The 23,459-nt window shown below is 35.7% G+C and overlaps 3 protein-coding genes across 3 annotated transcripts; 1 reads left to right on the forward strand and 2 right to left on the reverse strand.

Moving 5' to 3' along the window:
- Window positions 1-403: 403 nt before the first annotated feature.
- Window positions 404-7,876, reverse strand: zf(c2h2)-125 (zinc finger (C2H2)-125). Its single transcript, XM_026834609.1, has 3 exons — window positions 4,984-7,876; window positions 4,633-4,914; window positions 404-1,885 (listed from the first exon to the last, which is right to left on the reverse strand). The coding sequence occupies exons 2-3, from the start codon at window positions 4,825-4,827 to the stop codon at window positions 842-844; spliced, it is 1,239 nt and encodes a 412-aa protein (XP_026690410.1). The 5' UTR covers window positions 4,828-4,914; window positions 4,984-7,876; the 3' UTR covers window positions 404-841.
- Window positions 7,877-7,898: 22 nt separating this feature from the next.
- On the forward strand, window positions 7,899-19,439 carry gp130-like (class I cytokine receptor glycoprotein 130-like). The gene is given in 16 exon segments (NM_001114127.1): window positions 7,899-8,099; window positions 8,746-8,899; window positions 9,297-9,423; window positions 9,847-10,007; window positions 11,403-11,569; window positions 12,189-12,347; window positions 13,726-13,865; window positions 14,434-14,709; window positions 15,093-15,182; window positions 15,593-15,897; window positions 16,065-16,350; window positions 16,776-16,948; window positions 17,097-17,394; window positions 17,562-18,219; window positions 18,385-18,695; window positions 19,279-19,439. Coding segments are annotated over 15 exon segments (3,372 nt in total). The 3' UTR covers window positions 18,562-18,695; window positions 19,279-19,439.
- LOC100179554 (CAP-Gly domain-containing linker protein 4-like) lies at window positions 18,613-23,455 on the reverse strand. Its single transcript, XM_026834607.1, has 13 exons — window positions 23,181-23,455; window positions 22,690-22,845; window positions 22,244-22,334; window positions 21,880-22,133; window positions 21,459-21,574; window positions 21,082-21,209; window positions 20,643-20,757; window positions 20,440-20,540; window positions 20,079-20,189; window positions 19,874-20,008; window positions 19,756-19,804; window positions 19,431-19,508; window positions 18,613-19,358 (listed from the first exon to the last, which is right to left on the reverse strand). Exons 1-13 carry the CDS (start codon window positions 23,316-23,318, stop codon window positions 19,172-19,174), a joined length of 1,659 nt encoding a protein of 552 aa, XP_026690408.1. The 5' UTR covers window positions 23,319-23,455; the 3' UTR covers window positions 18,613-19,171.
- Window positions 23,456-23,459: the final 4 nt, after the last annotated feature.

Here is a 23,459-nt window from a genome sequence, read left to right on the forward strand (position 1 = left end):
GGACTACAAAAAAGCGTTGTTAATTGTTTAAACCACGAACTAGGAATATGGAATATTTGTGATAACGATATCCCATCTTATCCCAAAGTACTATACTTCTAAATTCCCTATATCTAGAGATCAGACGATCAACATGCAGCTTATGTCAGAAAAACGTGGTGCTCCGATTTCGAAATGCAGAAGATAAAGCGGCAAAAATGAGCCTGTTAGGTGCTTCCAAGTCACGACATGTTGAGGTTTTTTAGCACACGTACACCGGTGGTTGCGATACAATATTTTTGGAACAAGGTACAAGATGAGTAATGTTAACACTCCTTCAGAAATCCCACAATGTAATGACATACTTGTATTCTTATTTTAGAACACAAAGTCGCAGCTGTTACAGGAGAGCACACGTAGACTGTCACAATTCTTTTTAGTTTATTTCGTGTAATATATAAATAATAAGAAAAGATAATTTACAAAAACACGCGTTATAGACGACATACTTGGAACTTTTAATGAAATCACAGCTTCCGTTAGGAACTCATGCGTTATGTGCGCTAAAACTGCAATCGTGGTAATATACGCATATAACATCAAACATGTTATATTTAGGCATTCCACAAAACGACCGGAACCGTGGCAATGAACGCATATAGCGATTAAACATGGTATATTTAGGTGTTTCATGCCTATGGCGTAAAGTTTTTCAGTTTGAGTTATTTTGATAACCTCCAATTTTTGATCCGCGAGGCCGGAATACGCTTGCTTACAAAAGAAATCTCAAAGATTGTAGCATAACATTTTCAAACCACCATATAGAGGCCATTTTCGAATGCACACATGAGAAGGGTAGGGCCTAGATGTCATCGCTTTTTGAAAAGTGACGTTTCATATGGGTTTTCATGTTACACTGTTGGCCGAAACTTCTACTGCAGATCGGGCAGTTGTATTTCTTCTCGCCAAGGTGTATTGTACGAACGTGGACGTTAAGGTTGCCGCCGGTTGAGAGGTATTTGCCACAGAGTCGGCACTGATGTGTTTTTCGTCCCATATGCACGGTTTCAATGTGGACCTTTAAGTAGTTGCGATGACCAAAGCCCTTGCCGCATTGGGTGCAACGGTGAGGGCGAACGTGGCTCACTTTAACATGCCGGTTTAGCTCAAACTTATGCGGATAGGAGGCAGTACATATGGTGCAGTGGTACATCTCGGCATTGCTGCTACTAGCTCGAACTCGGCTTTTCTCTTTCTTGCGCTTCTTCTTATCCAAAGGCATCTCTGGCAGAGAAATCGTTGGAGAGACAGAGCTGTCGAAAGGCGGGGTGTCGAAGTTTTCTTTTATCAAACTTGGAGGAGAATCGCAAATAACTTTCGGGTAACGGTCGCTTATAAGGTTGATTTTAGCCGCTGGTTTTGTGTCAAACTCTTTGCTGGGGGAGTTAGGCGGAGAGGGAATAGTTACGGAGGAGCTTGGGTGCATTGGGTTCGTGAAAACTCTAGGAGAACTGGAACCTCTTAGCGCTAAGTGTGAGGCGTAATTAAGCATGTTGTACGGCAAATAATTAAACTGGTGATTCATGAGATGTTTTACTGCGAAAGGAACAGATTTTGATTTTTCTTCGACTTGTTGTTGGAAAGCTTTTAGTGCCATTTCTTCTTCCCATTTGCGTTTCAAAATCGCTCGGATAAAATCGCTGGACGCCATCATCTGGGCTCGGTACAATAAAACTGCTCTTTCTGCCTCTTCCTGCTGTGCTGAACGTGCGAATAAAGGAGCTGGGTCAGATGCTTGTTTCTTCTCACAATGCGTCCCTGTTGTCCAATCATTGAATGCGAAATCTTTATGGTCCGAGTCAAACTTGATTCGTTTGTTTCTGCAGCTGAGGTTCAGGGGGTGGTCCTATAAAACAAAAGATGGATTTAGAGGCATTGCAAAACAGATTGACATTGTGCATGAGAAATGTTTGGCTTCTGCGTATTGATACAGCTTATCTGTACATGAGATGTGTTTGCACGACAGGCGTATTACTTTTCGTTGCTTATCAACGAAGCGGAGCACGTCGGAATTTAAATGGCGGATTTAAAAGCGGAAAGGTACCAACGAAATGAGAAAAAGTATCAACGCGGAGCAAATCACGAAGCTATGCGCTTGGTGGCCACGAATAGCCTTGAATCGTGTGTGAACGTGACACCCACGCCCAGCACGACGCGTATTGGCCCTGGACGAGCCATGCGGTAATCATTGATAGCTTAAGTTTTGCTCCGTCATTCCGGAGGATACTGGTGGTTTGTTTTGCCCATTGCTTTAAAACCGTAAGCGTGCGATGTTGAATGACATGAAAGTTTCCCTTGAAATAACGCACTGTTTGAAAAATACGTGAATGTGCGTATAAGAAAGTCTTTTCGAATCGCATGCAACGTCATGCATTGCAGCCGATGTGCGTGCGGATGCTACTTCCGCTCTGGTCGGTTCAATTAGGTTCATGCTCTTGATTAACCAAGTTAATCACTCTTTTTGTTGAGTGAACGTTTTAATTTGCTATGTCACGCAACACGACAGCAGTCTAACATGCATACACCGTGTTTGGTTCATCTCGGTTCAAATCATGCAATAAGAAAGTGATTATTTTTGTTTGGAGATTACAATGCTCTGTTTAAAGATAAAGTTCGCGTTTAACACCATAGGAATTCCCTCTATGCAAAATCTTGGCTATCTGTAAATAAACTTTCGTTCAACGAAAACCGATATAACCACCGTGGATGATGAAACTAGAGATGCGGAAAAATCGCCGAGGAAACTAAATTGGCGCCACCGGATTTGGTTTATCCAGAACTCAAGACGCACAAAGCGAGCTTTTGTTTTAATTAGGAACCGCAGCGCCCGGGGCTTCTAATAAACGTGACTGTGTCATTGCGGCAGGTTGTTATCGTTGAGCGAATAAATGCCAACTGTGGCCGTAATACCTTGCTTTCGTATCAACTCGTGCTTGCAGAAAATCGGCTCGCGAAAGTGATTGCGGGATAAATGTTCGGTTTAATTAGAACCATCGGTGAACGAAGTCAGTGGGAATGGTTTCGAAGATCGCTCCCGCACTTAACACAAACAAAGGCGCTCGTATCTGCCGACCGCGATTTAATGGCGAAATTACTCGGCCGAGAGAAACTTCGCGTCGAAAACGATCACATCGAAACATCAAGGGCAGAGAGAGGTACACGGTAAAATTAAAGTAACTGATTAACGGAGCCACTTAAAGTTACGAAGTCATGACTCGAGTATTAAAATCAATTGGGTTCGGATTTTCTCAGAAGCCAAACGGGTGCGACTATACTCGATAATTCCAGCGTCAAATAAACTTTCGGTATCAGGGTAAACTCAAAGCGGAACTTGACCTTGTACTTTGGGCTTCAGAAACACGAAATTCCCCGGCTAAAAATGGAGCCAAAATAAACGGGCGGCATGACTGAGTAAATCGTGCGTATTTTTTTGTCGTAAAAATAAACAACCCACGCGCCGTCACTTGTTTGCGGTCGCTACCTCTGGAACTTCAACTTCTTCGGTGATTTTTATTTTTTATGGCAGCCGTAGCAGAGCTGTTCAATTTGGGGTTTCAGTGGTTAGTACGCTTTATTGACGAAAAGTTTGGTTTTTAAGAAATTTCGATTTTGACTTTTCAAACGCAAAAGCCAAAATTAAGACTCTTAAATGTCGCCGAAAATTTAATAAATTATGTAGTATAAGCATAACAGAGTAAACGACCATTATTTCCCTTTGGGTTGCAATAAAAGGATTAATATCAGTTTTATAACAGCGAACTTTTGAAAATTATTTGTTTCGTCCATGTATATACGTCGTGTGACGGCGCATATATACATTTTTAAAGAAAATGTAAAAACAAAATCGAATTTTACATTTTAGGTCTGTGGTTATCGAAAGCCAAAAGCAAAACCATAACGCTGAATTTTGAGCTTTAATTGTTACCTCATAGGCTGTTTTACATATTTGAGAAATTTAAATAGAAATTGCGTTTATGAGATTGCTCATATAGGACAGTGCCGGTTAATTTATATTTTTCTCACAAGCAAAATATAGAAAAAAACAAAATAGAGTAAAACACATAAAGTATAGTAGGGTGGGGGAAGATGGGACACCTTTAGCACATAATATACAAATATCCTGATCGTGTTTTAAACAATTAACAACGGTCTATGAGAGTCATGAGGACATAGTTTCATATTTCTTTGAATGTTCTTTTTTACTAATGAATGGGACGAGAAAATGGAGTTAAAAAGTGTTCTATCTACCCCCATCTTACTGTATATTTTGTATCAGTAATTAGCTTTAACCGCACTTTAACTGACGCGAAAACAACAGCTCGATCATATATAACGTTGGGTTATAAGGTGGCGCTGGTTATTATTCTCCTTTATCGCCCGATTTGGTAATAAACAAATAATATTTACAGAATTATATAACCGCTTCCTCGCGACTCAACAGAGCATTGTTAATTGTTAAAAACACTTAGAAAAGGTCGGATATTATGTAATAGCGCTATTCATATTTTACCGACATATCAACTTATAAGGAGCTTTTATACGTTTTTTTATATTTAAGTTAGTTTTTAAATATGTGTATTTGAACTTTTTTACCTGGCTCTCCAGTTTTGGTGATTCGTAACCACTGCGGTGATCTTGTTGTTGATCTTCATCATCTCTTGGAGGACTTGATGCAGTCAGTCCTTTCTGGAAGAAGTAATCGTCTCCAGACTCACTGGGAGTTATGCTTCCCCGGAGGTGGAACAGGTCTGCAGCATGGATGAGAGGTGGAGGATGGGATCGCAACATCTTCTGAAGATTTTTCTAGTCGTTGTGAAATCTGGTCGACGCTTGATAAAATGCGCCAGCCGGCGCCGCTCTCTAGGTTTTCTTGGGCTACAAGAAAAAGGAAAAAGGGACGAAATCAGTTCTCTCGCTTTGTTAGAATGAACATGTGACGCTCACCATCGCTCTTCCGTGAAGCTGCCGCTGTTTTGGTTATGGAGATCGGTGGTTCTCTTTAACAGGGTCAAGGCCGGCTGAACGTGACATGAACGGATCATACCCATGACGTCGTAGCTTGTCGTTTCAAATAAACTAGTCATGCTCAAACCGCGAACACTGAATTCTAATATCATCTCGTTAACCGCGATCCGATTAAAAGCTCACCGATTTTGTTTAACAGCAGAAAATACGAACCAATATTTTTAATTTCATTTCCTCTGACGTTGCGGAGTTTGTTTATGTTGTTATTTCGAGCAATTCTAATAAATTCGCGAATAAGTGCCTCAGAAAACTGATGATTAATTTGAAACTTTCCACTGTGAACATAAACACACCCTGCAGAAATAACAATAACAGATAAAACACCTCGCCCGCGGCGTCAAAACACGTACTTGTCAATCATTTTCGTAAGATAGCCACGGACAATTTTCGTCGAGTAGTTTTTATGCTTCGCTTACACTGTCGCCGATGAGGTGTAATTAATAAGCTATTTTGGGCTGTGCTTGGTCACAGTTTGGCATTTTCTCGGGGTTAAAAGCAAAGCTGCGTAAGTGCGTAAACGGGAGCACATTCACGTAAGTTGTGTGTGTCGCATTTACATGTACATGGTAAGAAGACGCTTTTAAATTAAGTGTAAAGAGAAAACGACAACTACGGAACCTGTACAACTATAAACAGCTGCTAAACGCTTTGGTTTCAATGCAAATTCAACGCGAGCAATTTAATGCTAAAAAAGCCAATATAAAATAATCAACAACTTTATTTATCATATTTTCAAAGTATATACGGAGTTTTACCGAAATCGGCCAAGCGTTTAACAGCTAAATCATAATTCCGAGCGGCCTACGCCCGCCCGTTCGCGTCTAAATATAAACCAATGTATTCGAAATATGGTAGTTAAAATTAATAGCTCTCGCAGTAATAAAGATAATTCCAACAGCACAGTTGCCGCTCCCGAAAATCGGGGTACGCGGTCGCAACATGACTAATTTGCGGCGTCCGTACGCCCAGAAACTTATTAACTTAATTTGTACGAGGCAAAAGTATTACGCCTAACAGGAGGCTTTGGGTATTTTTTACATAATGAACGGATGCGAGATAACGAAAACAATAACTAGTTGTTTAGAAGAGATAAGCAGCGACACGACCGCACTAAATCGCAGAGGACTTGTAACATTTTTTGCATATTCGATGGACTTATTTCAATACCTCCAAACCGACTCAACATATTTCTAAGTCTAGTTACAGGTATTGTTGACAGATTGAAGTGGGACTATTGGGCTTATGGCGGATAACACTCCGGTAAAACTGATACCAAAGCCGACCTCACAATCACGAATTATTCGCTCATTCTTTCGCGAACAATACAGGCTCAATTCTCTGTGCCGACGTCATGACACCAAAGAGCCGATTCCGCGAAACTTAAAAACAGTCTCGCAAAGAATTGCATAAAAGGCCAAAATAAACAAGTCGTAAAAGAAACTAAAATTAAATTTAGAACCTCAAAGCACCTGTATAAAGCAAATTAAACTTATTTTTAAAGTATTTTTTTTTTAAATCTTGAAAGTAAATTGTACTTGTACTAGTACAATGCAAAGTATATTGATAATAACTGTCAATCAAAAATCGTTCGCGCCTGATTTTACACTGTTTTAGAAAATTGAAATAACCTGGATGCAAACGGGCTAATAAATTTAATTAAAATTAAAAACAAACGAAGGTGTACCATGTCACATGCCATGTTAAAAGTTATTTCTCCAAAGCGAACCCCATTGTTATTTTTACGTAATTTACGTACAAGTGTCACGCTTGTATCGTGCACGCCCTAGCGGCGACATTTTAAACGTGACCCATCCGCACCCATGTTTTAAAATATGATGTAATTTTTCTAAAAGCGTAGTTTTGTACCTGGGCCTAACTTCTAAAACCGCGAAAGGAAGTGAATATGCATATTCATAAATTATGTATTTCCCCTTGTTTTTAGAGAACCGGCGTTACCAGGTTCAAATCCACGCAAATGCAAATCTTGGTTAAAAAAGACAACAGCTAATATTACATTAGGGTATATTTTTTGCTTAGTTCACCCCATTTTGGTCATTGCGATGTACTTAATCAAAAAAAGGAAAAAAGCCATCGTCGATCTTTGTTTAAACTAGGGTAGTAATATCACTTGCAATAAAAAAATAAAATAAAATGTTTGTATGGTTCTGTTATTGAATAAGTGGCGTTTATTGTAAAATTAATCGTTTACAGTTTATTGGCACGAAAGGTTATGTAATCGTAGTTCTGGTAAAAACCCGTTTTGAGAACCAGGTTAAATATTAACTCAAGCACTGGCTCATGTATAAGGCTATTAAACCTACGTAGGCACTTGATAGACATAGTTGTACTTATAGTTATGTGGGTTGAAGTTAGATATACCGTTAGCATCTGATACCTATATTTAACAATCGTGATTTTCAACCCCTTTTTAAGCGTGAGGGTATACAGTTACATAATTCAGTAAATAGTTTTTGTTTACTATTAAATAGGGCGACAAAATAGAATAAAAACATGTCCCATCTTACTCTAATTCATATTATACAACCGTGCCACTATGGTAAACTTTGAAATATATATCTGTGACAAGTGGGAGACGTTGTGGTGACTGTTCGGAGTAATCAGTGAATTTGACGCGCATGAGCACGCAAGAATTGCCCCTGGCAGAAAGTGCTTACAACTGAACTGACTTATGTAAGCCAAAAGAACAGCAACGTACAAAATACGGGGCAGCATGATTAGCATTTTAAATGTATTCAACTGGTTAAAATGAACACGTTTAACAGTACAGTCGTCTGTAAAGTTACAGGCATATTAGGTTTGATGAGTTTTATAAAATGACGCGACGTACACGTGACGGGAGATTTTTGGTTGTTGTTGTTGTTGTCTTAATATGCGTACTGTTCACCATTGCGAGTTGTGAGGGGGGAAATATAACGATAGAAATGGGAGGCAATGCCGTGTTTACCTGCGTGGTGCAGTTCAATGAAACCACGACACCAGTAGAAGGTCAGATTAAATGGAAATGGAAACCAGAGGTAAGAAACCTTAGTAAAGTAAACTGTGTATTTTAAATTGTTACAGTATTTTAAAACTATAACACTTATAGTGTGTTGTCGCTTTGAACTTGTATTATGATAGATTATATTGGTAGCAGTACCTGGTATGCTATGGTATATGGGACACATTTTGAATCCATTTTATCTTCCCATTTAGTAGTAAACAAAGAACGTTCAAAGAATTACAAAACCGAATCCTTACGATTTCCATAGACCGTTTTTTAATTGTTTAATACACGATCCGGATACTAGGATATTACGTTTTAAAGGTGTCCCATCTTACCCCACGGTACTATACTAGTCACACATTTAAAGAAGACATATTAGTTTTTATAAAACGGTAGGAGTTGAAATCATAGGCGATATAACTTTTAGTACGCATAACTCTAGCAATATTTTAATGCACAAACACTTAGTTATATAGTTTAATAATATACGGGGACATTTAAGACTTTCATATAGATCGGCGAAACAATTGTACCAGCATAGTATAGTGAAGTCACTTTAGGAGTCATGCTGAGGATACGGTTTTGTAATTTCTTGAATGTTCGTTTTTTTACTACCAAATGGGATGAGAAAATAGAATAAAAACCTGTCCCATCTTCTCCCGCCCTACTTTGTATAGACTGAAAATAAATACAGACTCTTTCAAGGAATGTCATTTATAAACATTTTCAATATAGTCGGAAGCAGCGTGGCGAGAAATCGAAGATGGAAAAGGTTCTGTTCAAACTACAAACTCGACCGAGTACATGAGTTCACAACTAACTATACACAATGTAAGCTTAACAGACAGAGGATCATACGGATGCTATCACAGGAGAATAAAATCAATGAAACAAATTTATTTGTCGGATGTGAGTTTCTTCTGTTGTTTTCTTTTTGTTTTGTTTTACGACAGTATTATAACACAAGATGTAACTTTGTGGCGATTATTTTTATGTATGGCTGACACTTTGGACAGTCGATAAGGGACCACTGGGTTGGAATAATTATCATTAAATTTCCCTTACTCAAGAACACAACGCTCACAATATTAGCAGAGACAAGCCTCGAACCCGTAATCTCTGGATTAGTGGCAGGCGCACCGATAAATTGAAATCATATTTAAATTCCCACATATTTTATATCATGCTTTAAAACCGTGAATAATTAATACTCTAAAACAAATTATAGATCCTCCGGACACGCCACGAGAAATACATTGCGAAACCAACGGAATGCTATCTATCATGACGTGTTGTTGGGATATAGGAAGAGAGACTTATCTGAACGCAACATACACTGTAACATACACTATTCAGTAAGTGATAAAAAAACGTCAAGGTTATGAAGCTGTGACCCTGATGATGTATCGCGTATGGCAGATCAAACGTAGGTAAAACAAAGTTTACGTCATTCACCAGAAGGGCAATTTGGTATTATACATTGTGTATGGTAACTACGGGAGCAAATTTAAAAATACTGTTTCGTAAGGTTGCATGCGAATATAACTGGTATTTATAAGAGAGTTGACTTTATGTTTATTTTTATATGATTTGACGGGCGTGTGTCATTTGATTCGGTAACATGAGGTTTGTAATTATAACAGGCGACTCTGATAAAATAAAGACCAAGCGTTCTACTTCATAACTTAACGGCCAGCATGCATTGCTGGATTTGCACGAAAGTAATAATAGATAAATTTAACGTTTCTGGTAAAATGTTTAAAGCAAGTTTGTCCCAGTAGTTACGAAGAAGGAATCGAAAACGTTAGCTCAATGTCAAACTGCATCGGTTTGGACGTAACTAGCTATTATAATCGTGAATATGCTATGAACGTCACAGCTGCAAATGATCTTGGTGAATCTGTCTCTGATTTGGTGACATACACACCATGTAAAGCTGGTACGCTGTTTATAGAAGTTACTATTAATCGTTGGAATTGTAATTCAATTGAAAAATAATTCACTAGCCAACAACGGTTAATTTGTTTAGGCCAATCAGAATGTGGTAATTTGCTGAAATTGTCGTTATCTTTTCTGCTGTGTAATAGGTTGGGGAAAGATGGGACATGTTTTCACTTTCCTTTTTTGGCCCATTTGGTGTTAACCAAAGAATATTTACAGAATTAAATAATGGCATCCTCACGACTCTAAAGCATTGTTAATTGTTAAAAACACAATCAGGAAATACGGGATTTAGGTGCTAACGGTATCCCATCTTACCCCACAGAGCCAAGAAATATGTTTTATTTAAACGATTGCCGAAGCGCTCGGACTTTGTAAATTGAAATGATCTCAAAACGTTTGGGTAAATAGCGGAAGGTACCTCTTTTTAAGTGATTAGCCTACGCAACCGACGTCATCTATACTGTTTTTCAATTTTAAATATTATAAAGCATTTTTAGGCTATGTTATGTGGCAACACTCGTGGGGATCTACCGCTGTAGAAATTCCCGTAACCGAACACTCGTTGCATTGACTCTAAAAAACAACGGTATTTTGCGTTTTCGAAGGACAGCAACTAAAATAGTCCTAAATCTAAATTAATAGAGTAGCAAAAGTTTGCGAAATTGCCTTCCAGAATATAGAAAATAGCACATTACACGGTTTATATATTACTGCAAAGTTATTGCACGTTTCCTTAACTCACAGATCATTAGGATATTGGGATGATAAAACATCTACAGTAATACAAAGTCCCGAATCAGACCCCCGAACCATCGTTTGCAATACGAAGCAAGTCATAACTAAGTACGGCACCACAGCGCGAGTAGGGTGCTGCCCCGTCATCGTAAAAACTCCGCAAAAAGAATCAGACGTTTTTATACATTCAAAGAAATACATTCTGTCGGCTGTTGGTACCAACCAACTTGGAAGTGTGCGTACTAGGAAATACAATGAGCATCCTTTTATGTGGGGTAATTATTTTGGTAGACAAATACACATTGGTGAAATACTAACAACAGTAACAAGTAAATGGGCCTGAAATATAACACGTTTTGAAACGACATAAAAATATATCACAACTTCATTTAACAATATAAAGCTGTTTTAGTTCAAGTATGCTTTAAATGAAAGCCCCAACTTTCTGAACTCTCTTTATAATGAAAAACACTGTTTCTATTGCATGCATCTTTAAAATAAGGCACAACTTTTAAATCAAGCTTCAAATTGTTTTAAAAAGCATCTAATTACACAGGTTTTAACATTTTTTTGCATGTTGTGGCTATTTTGCATGAATAAAAATGCATGCTTACCTTATTTTAAGTCCCGATAACTATGTGTTTTATATCGACAGTGAAAACAGGCCCCCCTTCCAATGTCACAGTCATCTACTGTGAAGGTTCTGGCACTCAATCCTCTAGCCTGTTAGTAAAATGGGCAAAGCCAACAGACACCAGGGGTTATTTGAATCTTGAATATAAAACTCGACACCGCATCGCAAACAGTGATGACATCTGGCATGTAAATATTATTTTTCTTGGTACAAAATATATGTTATAGAAAATTGGATTGAGTGAGTTTCTATTGATTATTATTCCGACGATGTGTCTATTTGTAGTTAGCCAGTCTGCCTCTAACCCAGTGGTCACTATTGGGTTGTCCAAATCATCAGCCATACATAAATCAAAAATTACCACCCACAAGTAACATTCATGGTATCTCGTAAGTGGGCACGAGGTGTATGAAACAAAACACCTGTGTTATAACAAATTTCATTTTCCCGCCATACAAAGATAAAGCAAGTTACATCATTCATTCAGTAAAAAACAAAAATTCATTCATTAAAAATAAAAACAGAAGCATCCGTGTGAATCATAGCAGTAATTTAAAAACTGTACTGTGTTTAAATTGTATTTCCTAAACACCCAAGTTTTTTTACTAAATATAACTTTTATACAATCTTTGGGCAAGGCACTCAAGAAAAAAAATTGCTCCATTCCTATTACCGGTCATTAACAAATAAAAAAAAAAAACATTAAAAAAGTTTTACATACATATATGACAACTTGTAATGTGCTATATTTCCAATTCTTGTCCCTCTATGCAAGAAGAAATAAATTTTGATTTTATTTCAATACAGAATGACGAAAGAATTCCAGACCTAACAACTCGTATCATAAACCTGCACCCTAACACACAGTATGAGGTACAAGTGGCAGCTAAACCAGCTGATTCATGGTATGGTGGGTTCTGGAGTGACTGGAGTGAAGAAGTGTTACAAACTACAGCGAATACTGGTGTGTACTAATGAAATAGAACTTTTTGGTAAAAAGAAGACAAGACGTGTTTTGCTTTTTATGAAATTATAGTGTTTTGCTAAAATTTTATAAAAAGTGCACGAATATTATAATTTAAAGATAATTTTTTACCAACATTCAATCAGATTTTAAACTATTGTTATAGAATTTACACTAATACATGTATTGTATATGCTGTTGCTGCTAGGTATATTATACATAGAAAAGAAAAAAAACAAACAATTGCCACAAAGTATCTTTCAGACTATCAACAATATTTTACAAACTGATATACTGACTCTTATTTTCAAACATTAAAACACTTTTTCACATGCATTATTATCTTATGAGACAATTTTAATCCAATGTAATCAACCTGATAATCAATATTACAAGACATATTTATACTTTACTAAAATTTATAATATAATTCTCATATTACAATATAAAACTCAAAAAGTGTTGAAACACTATTATTATTACAAGAGGACTAAACAATGCACAAGCAATCTCTTTCTTAATAAAGAAAATACCATTAACATTCAAGTTCAAAACAAGCAAAAGTGAACATTTTTTCCAGCTCCAAGCACTGAATTTGAGTTTCTACACATAGTAGCTACAAATGATGTGACTCAAAATTTGATTGAGTTAAAACTGGATTGGCAACAATATGGTCGCCCTGATGATGCCACATTTTACTACAAGATCAATTGTAACCACGAAGTGGTAATTATTTAAATAATGTTGTATATTAAATACTAGATGTTTGGTATATTAATATATTGTTGGTTTCATTCATATGCGCATAAGTTTTAAAGGATAAAAGTTTGTTATCTTTACTGTATAGTGTTTATTTTAAGACATGTTTGTAAGATATTAAATTGTTTATGCATTTAGACTGGGTACTCTAATATATTTTCATGATTTATACGCATACCCATGTTAGGCGCCTATGGTTTCATTTCATTTACCCGTTTGGACCCTTTTTTTTCTTTCTACTGTTTAAGTATAATATAATTTAAAACTTGCATTATGTATAGTGGGGTGGGGGAAGATGGGACACCTTTAGCACAAAATATATAAATATCCTGTTCGTGTTTTAAACAATTAACAACGGTCTATGAAAGTCGCGAGGACAAGGTTTTATAATTCTTTGAATGTCCTTTGTTTACTACCAAAATGTACGAGAAAATAGAATGAAAAAGTGTCCCATCTTCCCCCATCCTACTATATATTTACCAGCTTCCATAAAATAACTGTAAGAGTTTAAATAGCTAATTTTTTTTATTTAATAGTTTAACTAGCTTAATATATTTTCTGGGCATATAAATGAACAAACCATGTATTATATAACCAACAAATGCTTCAATTGGCTTTTAGTTAAACTTCCCATCTCATACAACACACTATACCTATGAGTTGACCAACCCAGGATACAACTTCTTCGTCAGTGGGACATATTGCAACTCAATTGGCTGTTCTGGGACTGTAACTGAAACTGTCAATCTAAGTGCTGGTAGGTTAAAATCATTTTAATGTTTATCATATGCGTTTTATAATTCTCATCGACTTGTACTGGTTTCTAATAAGTTAAATTTTAGTTCCATTATCTCACACATACATGTTTACAGAATTCTCCATTACTGTTTTCTCATTCTTTTTTTACCATTTCAGCTCCTTCACCTGTGCAGAAGGTTAACTTATCCTTTCATGCTAATACTGCAGAAACAACCTGGGCGTTTACTGAATCATCCTCTAGCATATGTAATGTGGGAATTTACTCAAATTTAAGGTATTATGTGTTACTTGTGTAACTTTCTTGACGGATTTTTGAAATAAAATACCTTATTTTATAAGAACTGTTATTTATACCCCTTTCACAATAAATAAAATATAGCAAATATAAGACTACCTTTCAAATTAAAACCGCGCTTAACAAGAATAGCAGAGAAAATATTGTAAATCATAATAGATACCATTTACTAATAATTAACTAATATTATACACAGTTTAAAAGGTATAGACATTACTAGTATAAACTAATACTTATGCACATTGTAAAAGGTAATAATTATCTTGTAAATACAGATCTACTGATGGTGAAAGTAACTTTTTTGAAACTGCGATACAAGAACAAGTACAGGTTCAATGTTCAACTGAAACAGTTACCTTCAATTTTTCCAATCCTTCTCCATGTTATGGATATTTTGGTTTCGTTTCACGAAATATGGTGGATGGAATTCAAGAAATAATTACTATGTCTCTTTCCAGCAAGGCAACTCTGTGTAAGTGTTATGTGTATTGGATTGTTGATACATTATGTAGTATATTATGCAAAAAATATAAATATTATACTAAAATATGGTTTTCGCTAATAAAAAGAAAACAAAGAGATTCTAGATCCCCAAATTTAAACTAAAATTTGTTAAAAAATTAAATTGTTTTTATTTAAATTAATTTGCATAGTTATTCAAAACATAATTTGCTGTCATTTTCAGATGAACCTACTCTGGAAAAAGTTACAACATTTTCTGCCCTCACATCTCAAAACAAATATGAAGTTCAAGTTAATTGGCAACTGGCGGAAAAATTTTGTGAAAATTTGCACCATGGCCTAAGTTTATATGTTTTATACAAACCATTTGCCGGTGCTGAATGCACTAGTAATTATCCCTGTCCACCTGAAACATCTTTTCATCAACAGGTATTAAAAAGAAAGATTAAAACTGATACCACATACCGTTTAGTAGTATTACATTATATATGAGCTATAATACATTTTCAAGTTCATATTTTCTAAGGATCTATTTTAGCTTGTTCAATAGTGCATATTTACAGTAACGTGATAATATTACAATTTTTCTATATTTACACTGGCATTTATTTGTAGTTTTCACATGTGGTTACCTTAAATACATTGTGTAGGTAGGAAACTGCACACAAGGCTCAAAATCTTTACAAATTACGGATAATTTGTATGGGTCAACCAGTTATGAGTTTGGCCTTCATGCTTGTTGTAGTTCATCCGCTGGAACACCAACAACTTGTTATCAGCTTTCTGAAGATGTCATTTCTGGTGAAACTATTGCTGGAGGTAAAATTATAAGCGTTGGTTTTGTTTAAAATAATTACTGTATAATAAATCTATTCATCAGCAATATAGAAAGATTGTTTTCAGACAGTAGGGCAGGGTGTATGGTGCCAGATATGCATATCTAACAGTTTATTATTAATTTTTAGCACCAAGTAAGCCAGAGAGATTTCAATGGGTAAATCCTCTAACATTGACATGGTCCCAACCAAGACACAAAAATGGAAACATTGGAGGTTACTTTGTTCAATATGGCATCAAAAATGAAGATACAACCAAGACACCACCCCAAGTTCAAACTACCAAAACTTCTATTGACACAGACATTACTTGTTCCGATTCAAATAACCAATCAATTTATTGGGCAGAAGTATCTGCATATAATATAAATGATGACCAAACAAAGCTCTATGGCAATTCAAGCTACATTGAAGGAATGCCATGTGCAATGTATGTTGCAGGTTAGTAAATTGTTTTTCCTTGTACATACAGTATACCAAATACACTAAAAAACTTGGTGTTTTGCACGGTGACACTTCCTAATTCACCAATAATAGTGTATTTTGATATTACATATTTTATCTCTATATCAAGTGTATTGGTTATATAATCTGTATGCTATATCAAGTGTATTGGTTATATAATTTGACATTGTACGTAATTTTAGTGCAAGGCCCTATCACACCAATTGATGTTGGCTTGATGATTGGTCTTGCTTTTGGGATTGCAGCTCTGGTTGCAACGTTTGCATTGGCACACTATCACCGGAAGAAAATTAAAAAAGCATTAAGGGAGAAAATATGGCCCCCAGTACCAGAACCAAACATATACATTGGCTTCACCACAGATGTGGCAAGCATTGATTGTGTCAATCCTGCTATTTCAAATCTCAGTTTGCAATCATTTAGTTCAAGGTGAAGGAATGGTATACTATTCAAACTTTGAAGGGACATCTTATTTGGTCCTAATTTGCTTAAAAAAGGACGTCAAATAAAATACATTCTTTTTATTTAAAAAAAAAATAAACGTCACTCTGTTCATAGAATAACTGTAATGTCTCTGTATATTACAAAAACATTGGAACTATCTATATGCATGGGTGTTTATAACTGAATGAATAAACCTTGCGGCAGTTTACGAGTTACCAAGTATGTTACTTTGTAGGTGATTATTTTTTTTGTGCTTATAATTTGGACAACCAATTAGTGACCACTGGGTTGAGCAATTGCCTTGCACAAGGACACATACACCCACAGTGGTGGCAGCGACGAGTCTTGAATCCATTACCTCTGGGTTCGAGGCAGGCGATCATCATTTTAACTCCATCCTTTTTTCTCAGAGACAACGATTTAGTTGATGAAGTTGCTGCAGACATTCGTGACATAACATATGTGAATCCATGCCCTGAAAATAAAGCAAATTCTACCAACGCAAACAACAGAACGTCTGTAACTAGTGATCACAATCATAACAACAACAACAACAGCAGCATAACCTCAGATACAAATCAAGGTAAGTTTGTTTTTTTTTTATGTGAAAATTAGCGTTTTTTGTCCACAGTGCTTTATCGTGAATTTCTAACTGAAGCATTTCATTAAACACATTTTTTTTTCGAATCTTAATCATTTTTAAGATTTTGATATAAATAAATCATTTTCAGATCCTATTGAAGATCTTGGCCTACAGTCCAATGACAGTGAATCTGGTGGGACTAATGTAGACTCAACCTATACTTACTCCACATTCATGGCATACAGTGTTGTGTCTCCTTTGTTGACGGACAGTAGGGATGTGAGTGGGCAAATATCATCAGGTACAAGCTCTTGGAGATCACTTTTGTATCCACGGGCAACAGCCCAGTTAAACTTGGGGGGTTTGGAACGACCAACAAGAAGGAGAGCTTCTAGTTATTGTGAAAGCGTGACCAGCAGAAGCACAGGACTAGAATCATATGTCAGGTAATAACTTTTGGTAGTTTTATTATGAAAATTTAAAATGTATCACATTAGAGCATTAGTTTTGACTTAGTTTCAGTTTTTACATGATTTTGTAAAATTTTTCTGCTTGTTTTGTTGAATTTTAACATTATAGTCAATTAGAAATACAACTGATGGTGCATTTGTAGATATTGCAGACAACCCAACAGAGTACAAAACAGTGATCACCACACAAATACTTCTGCAAGGGATTCTGATTCTTCTCCAATGATTACGTACACAAGGATAGCGGTTGGAATGGATGGCAGCCCAACATTTGTGCCAGAAGCCAATAGTGATGATGCCACCCCCAATATATTTGTGTTTCCAGACAGCAATACCAGTCAATGTAGATTCACCCATCACAGATTACGAGGGGAGTCGTGGTACGGGAAATACTCAACTGAAGGTGATTCGCTGTTTCAGTCATCAGATTTAAACTACAAGGGGTCTTTGGCTTCATATGTAGCTGAGGTTGACCAGCCTAATCATCCTGCTGATAGTGGACCAGACTGCAACGAGCATGCCAGAGATAATGGTGAAAATTTGGAGCCTATCTTAGAATTTGGTTCAATGGATTCTGTGGATCAATTATACCCTGGAAGAGCGAGAGAAAACAACATTAATCGATCATCTGATGATAATGAAGAGCAGTCGAAATCTACATTTTCTTACGACAGTGAAATGCCACAAACAGATTATGTTACTGTGGGTGAAGCTATGAGCTTGGGCGCCAATGGATCAGAACTTGCAACCACTCTGTCAACAAGTGACTACAGTTTTCATAGAGACATGTTGATTTCTCAGGTATGATATTTATTAATAAAGCCACTTTTGACCAACAGCTGATTTCCAACTTTATAAACAATGCTTGTACTTAAAAAATTCATTAGCCAAATTTAACACATTTTGTTTAAAAGTGTCTATACATTTAAAATAGCTCAAAACTTAGCTCAAGGTTTTCTCATGCAGTCCTCGTCCATGAAAGATGATCATAATGACTCCCATGACACAACAGATGATTTTTTGCATCAAGACAACGATATGAACCAGGACGAAGAGAATGGAGTATGGACTCTTACATCACAGCAAAACGCAGTCGAAAATGATTACATAACCGCAGTTAGCCCTAACGGCGATTTAAACTGACTTTTATATTTTCTAATATTACAGTTCATTAATTTTTATGTTTTTATTTAAGTTTCGCTGAGATATATTGTGAAAATAAAGGAAAGAGTAAGTTAAAGGTACCTCAAAGACTACAGTGTATCAGCAACAACACAGTAAGTGCATAAACATTTTACAGATAGAGTTTGTGACTTAACTTAATTCATATGCATACTTTGTAATCTAAAGAAAACTAGAACAAACTACAGTATAATGACTTCTAATATTTAATGCTGCACCATGTACTACATTGGCCTACTTTGCACAAAGGAGTCTGGTCATATATATATATATATATATATATATACATTTATATAAGGTGTTGGTCACTGTGCACTTACATGTTTGACAGACATGTTTCAGTATAGAATCCGGGGAGTTATATGAATGAAAATTATAAATAATGTTGAAAGTGACCTCTTTATCATAAATGCAGGTTTGGACCCTTCCTATTTTGTTTCTTAACACCTCCATCAGTAAATGCATTTCTAATTCCACGAAATTCAAAAACAAATATTAAAGCAGTGCACAGTGACTGTCCATACACCCTTATATATACTAGCACCCCCTCTAACAACTATAGTCATATTTATTACGGCAATAAATGATCTCCGTTTACACCCCTGTACCACACCCTTGATGGTCGCAACATGATACCATGGTTAGGTTGGCACGAAAAGTAACGAGTTCCCTTCACAGAGCCATCGTTACGACCAGTAGCAGCAGAAAGTTCAAGCCCAACCCAAACTCCCGCAGCAAATTTTGTTTCTCCTACAAATCTATGACAAAAAGTTTATTTGGATACAAAAAATATAGAAACAAAAAGTGTTTTTATTAATGCGAATCGTTACCTTATGACAGCTGTTTGTTGCTTTTTATTTCCTTGAATATCGACTGTCAAACCAGGTTGAAGCAACTCTCTCTGCTTACTGTTGGTGAATAATGATAATAAATATAAGGGTAATGGATTGTAGCACACTGGGTGTGAGGTTAATAGAACGAAATCTCAGATTTGAAGTATAGCCTAAATATTAGAGCCCCTGGCATAGCACAGTGTAGGACCTCATTAGCTTAGAACTAAACAGATTATAAACACAGAAAGCATTACGCAGTGTTTTAAAGATATTATTGCGGTTTGATCCAGGTTTTAGTACAATGAGACTGCTGGTTACAAACCTTGGATGGGAAGAGAGAACATCAGTAGGTCCTGACTCAGTTGGGGTTACTGTAATTAAAAACAGTGTTAAACATAAAAATTGAATTATTCTACTAACATTTTTTTTTCTTCACTTACAATCAAGATTTGTTAACATGGAAGGGAGAGCAAAGATTCCTTTTGATTCTGGACACTTGAAGTATCGGACACCATCAATGCTTCCATCACTTTTACCAGTGTTACCATCATCTAATTCAATTCCACACCATGTACCTGGAAACACTGCTGGTTACATTGGGGAATTTACGAACTCCAGTGTTGCATGAATATTTTTGTAAGAAACCTGAAGCGAATTGGGTTTTCCCAATGAAACGAACGGTTCCTGTTTTCGATTTGGCAACACTGACCCGATCCCCAACACTAAACTCTGGAGATTCAGATTTTTTTCGTCTCCCTATGAACACAAATGATCTTGAAAGGCCATGAACAAAGCATTAAATAAAAGTATGTTGTTCAATTCTTTGGAACATTTAATAAAAATATCTTTATGATTTTATATAGTTTGAATTATCATATAGTAAACTGAGAATACAGCTTATATCAAGCCTCAAAAACTGTTGGTTTTGATTTTTTGGAAAAAGTGTCCAATTTTTAGTGCCTTTGGAATACCAAGTGTTTTTTAAAATTCCTATATAAAACCATACCTTTGCTAGTAGATTTTCGAGAACTACTCTGTCTTACAGTTTCTTTTCCTTGGACGGCTATGTTTGATAATGGAACAAATATTCCATAATCAGGCTTACACCTAATAAGATAAATAAATAATTAGTCCAGAAATTCAAACTTAAAAACAAAATGTGTTAATGTATCTAGACAAAAATAAAAAAATAAAATATTTTGTGATTACCTGAAATAAGTACGTCCTGCAAGAGTTCCATTGTTTTTTCCTTTTGGGGAGTCAAGTTCAATTCCTGCCCATTCTACACTGGACGATGGTAAACTTCCTACATATCTTAGTATTCCTGCATTAGTGGAAAAACAAATTTAAAAAATATGTAGATACAGCTGTTAAAATAAATAAATGTCCTCGTGCCGCGGGAAAACGACACTGTTGTTCTGTTTCATACACCCTATGTGCGCTTAAAGCTACCACGTATCTGCTGTATGTAACTTTAAAGGCAATTATTATTTTTTTATATGGCTGACAAATTAGATAACCTATCAGTGACCATAGGGTTATATAACACTACCATGATAATAATTCAAAATAAAGAAATAGTTTAATATTTTGTGAAACTAGTTCCGAAAAATTTAAAAGTTGCAATTAAGTACACCTAGTCGCTTACCAGTCATTTTGTCAAATGAAACAGTCACTCCACCTTCCTTTTTAGGAACGCTAAAACCAACCATTGAACCCAACAAAGCTTTGTACTTTGTCACTTGTTTGGAATACGAAGCAGGAACAAAGTTTTCTCTGAAATGTATGTTGTAGTGGTAGTGGAGTAGTTACTAGTTGTAGGATTAAGTTGGCAAAAATCACATGTTCATTAGCTTTCTTTGCAGTGTAACTTCATGTCGTAGAAAAAAAAATTGGACAAAAATGAATATATATCTTCACATGTAAAACCAAATCCTAAAATATTGCTGGTTCAATCAATATATGCACTATGTTCATATTAAACACCACTACACAATATGTCCTACTAAGTATTAAAATATTTACATCAAAGTTTGTATTTTCTCTGCTTTTGTTGCATCCTCTTCATTGGAAGACTGAAGAGGGATGGAAAGAAGAGGAGTAAGTCCTGCATCATTTTGAGCTGTAACTGATGCCCCATTCTAAAAAAAACAAATTTATTATATCTTAAATTATTTTTTTACCATGTTTAAGATTGGACTCGATGATTTGGTTGAGGCCAAGTTTGAAAACTTTGGGCTGTAACTGATGAATTATTTAAAAAACAAAAATTACTTTTATTTAGTTTCTTTACAATTTGTGTCATGTTTACAATTACTTATGAACATTTTGGTATATAAAATCTTATGTGCATTTCTATTTTATATGTAAATAATGCATATTGCTATTAAATTGTGATTTAAAAACAACATATAAGAAGTAATATAAGACAGGTCTTCTACCTTACCTGTAATAAGACTTGAACCGTTGAGTAACTTAAACAGGATGCAGCAATGTGCAGAGATGTGCCGTAATCAAATGTGTGGCACAAACTTTCAATTTCAACTACTGAATATTTATTATCAAGCAATACAGTAGCAACAGAAGGTAAATCAAAATAAGCAGCAAGATGCAAAGAATTCATTCCAGAGTAAACACCACGTTGATTACTGTCTGCTCCATCTCTTAACAGGCGTTTAACAACACTGAGCGCATGTTTTCCTGGATCAAAACAAAGTCGAAATTTGTAACCTTTTTTTTATATTTATACTTTTTTGCAAATAAATTGCGCATTATATAAGCTAAAATTAATATTAATTAATAAAGATTACCAGATAAAGCACATGCTTGGATTGCATAATGAAGCATGGACATGCCGGTAGTTGAGTCAATGCTGTTGATTCCGACACCACGGCGTAACATCTACAGAATGTAACTGTTTATTTGATATAACTCTCCCCCCTCCCCAAAAAAAAGTTTGTACATATGAAAATCTGAACAAGTTTTTGCATGTTTTAATGTTTACTAGAGAATTTGTATAGATTGTTTTTGTACAAAAAAGCACCCAAAAACTGTAATGTACCTTTAATTGCTTAGGTAGAATCAAATATAGTTTAAGTCGATTAAATTAAAATGGTCTTTAATCCCAATCAAAGTATAAATGTTCAGGAAAAATGTAAATTTCCCCCTCAAGTACCATTAAGTTACATAGGTAAAAATGTTATAACAACTCGCGCCATCCGAGGATAAAATAAGTTACATCCACTCAAAGCATTACTTCATCAACTATGAGTCCAATATTCTCACAAACTGGTGAAACAAATTGCCTCATCAGAGCAAATAGTTGTGGGATTGTGGTCAATTTATCAGCCAGTAATCTTTTCCCTTCCCCGATGCCTGGTTCAAGAAAAATAACTTCATTCTCTTTTTCTTCCTACACAGAATTGAATTTGTTAGGTAGATCTTGTACCTATAATGATCAACTATGTGCCAAGTACTATGGTTTTAACATTTTTTTTGGAACCGATAGAGAAGATCATGTCATTGAAACAACGAAGAGAAGTTTTCTTCCTACACAGAATTGAATTTATTAAGTAGATCCGATACCTATAATGTTCAACTACGTACTATGGGTTTTTTTGTTTAAATTTTTTTTGGAAACGATAGCGAAAATCATAATATTGAAACAACGAAGAGAGTCAAAAGCAAAACGACAGTCATTAAAACATTTACAATAAAATATTCAACATTATGTTGTAATCAACTTACAATGCCATATGGAAGTGCAAGTTCACCAACAGCATACACGTCGAGGTCCTGACTTTCAACCGAATTTACATTCGTTTCTGGACTTTGATTTCCGGACATTTCGTCTTCATTATCTCGCTCCACACGATAGGTTTCCATTCCATAAACAAGATATGTATAAGTTCCTGTAATTTACGATTTGTGTTTATGTTTTACTTTATATAATCTGTAGTCACATTGTATACAAAACACCGACAGATTCTTAACGGTTCGCGAGTTTATACGATTTCCGTAGCGTTT

This window comes from Ciona intestinalis, chromosome 5, assembly GCF_000224145.3.
Source record: "Ciona intestinalis chromosome 5, KH, whole genome shotgun sequence".
NCBI lineage: Eukaryota > Metazoa > Chordata > Ascidiacea > Phlebobranchia > Cionidae > Ciona > Ciona intestinalis.

What these genes read in the sequence shown, in the direction of transcription:
- LOC100179554 (XM_026834607.1), bottom strand. Translation starts at nt 23,318, where the DNA reads ATGGAAACCTATCGTGTGGAGCGAGATAATGAAGACGAAATGTCCGGA. An exon ending in GCAGGACGTACTTATTTCAG is followed by an intron (nt 20,541 to 20,642) that starts GTAATCACAAAA and finishes TTATCTTATTAG; the next exon opens with GTGTAAGCCTGATTATGGAA. An exon ending in TCGAAAATCTACTAGCAAAG is followed by an intron (nt 20,190 to 20,439) that starts GTATGGTTTTAT and finishes TTGTGTTCATAG; the next exon opens with GGAGACGAAAAAAATCTGAA.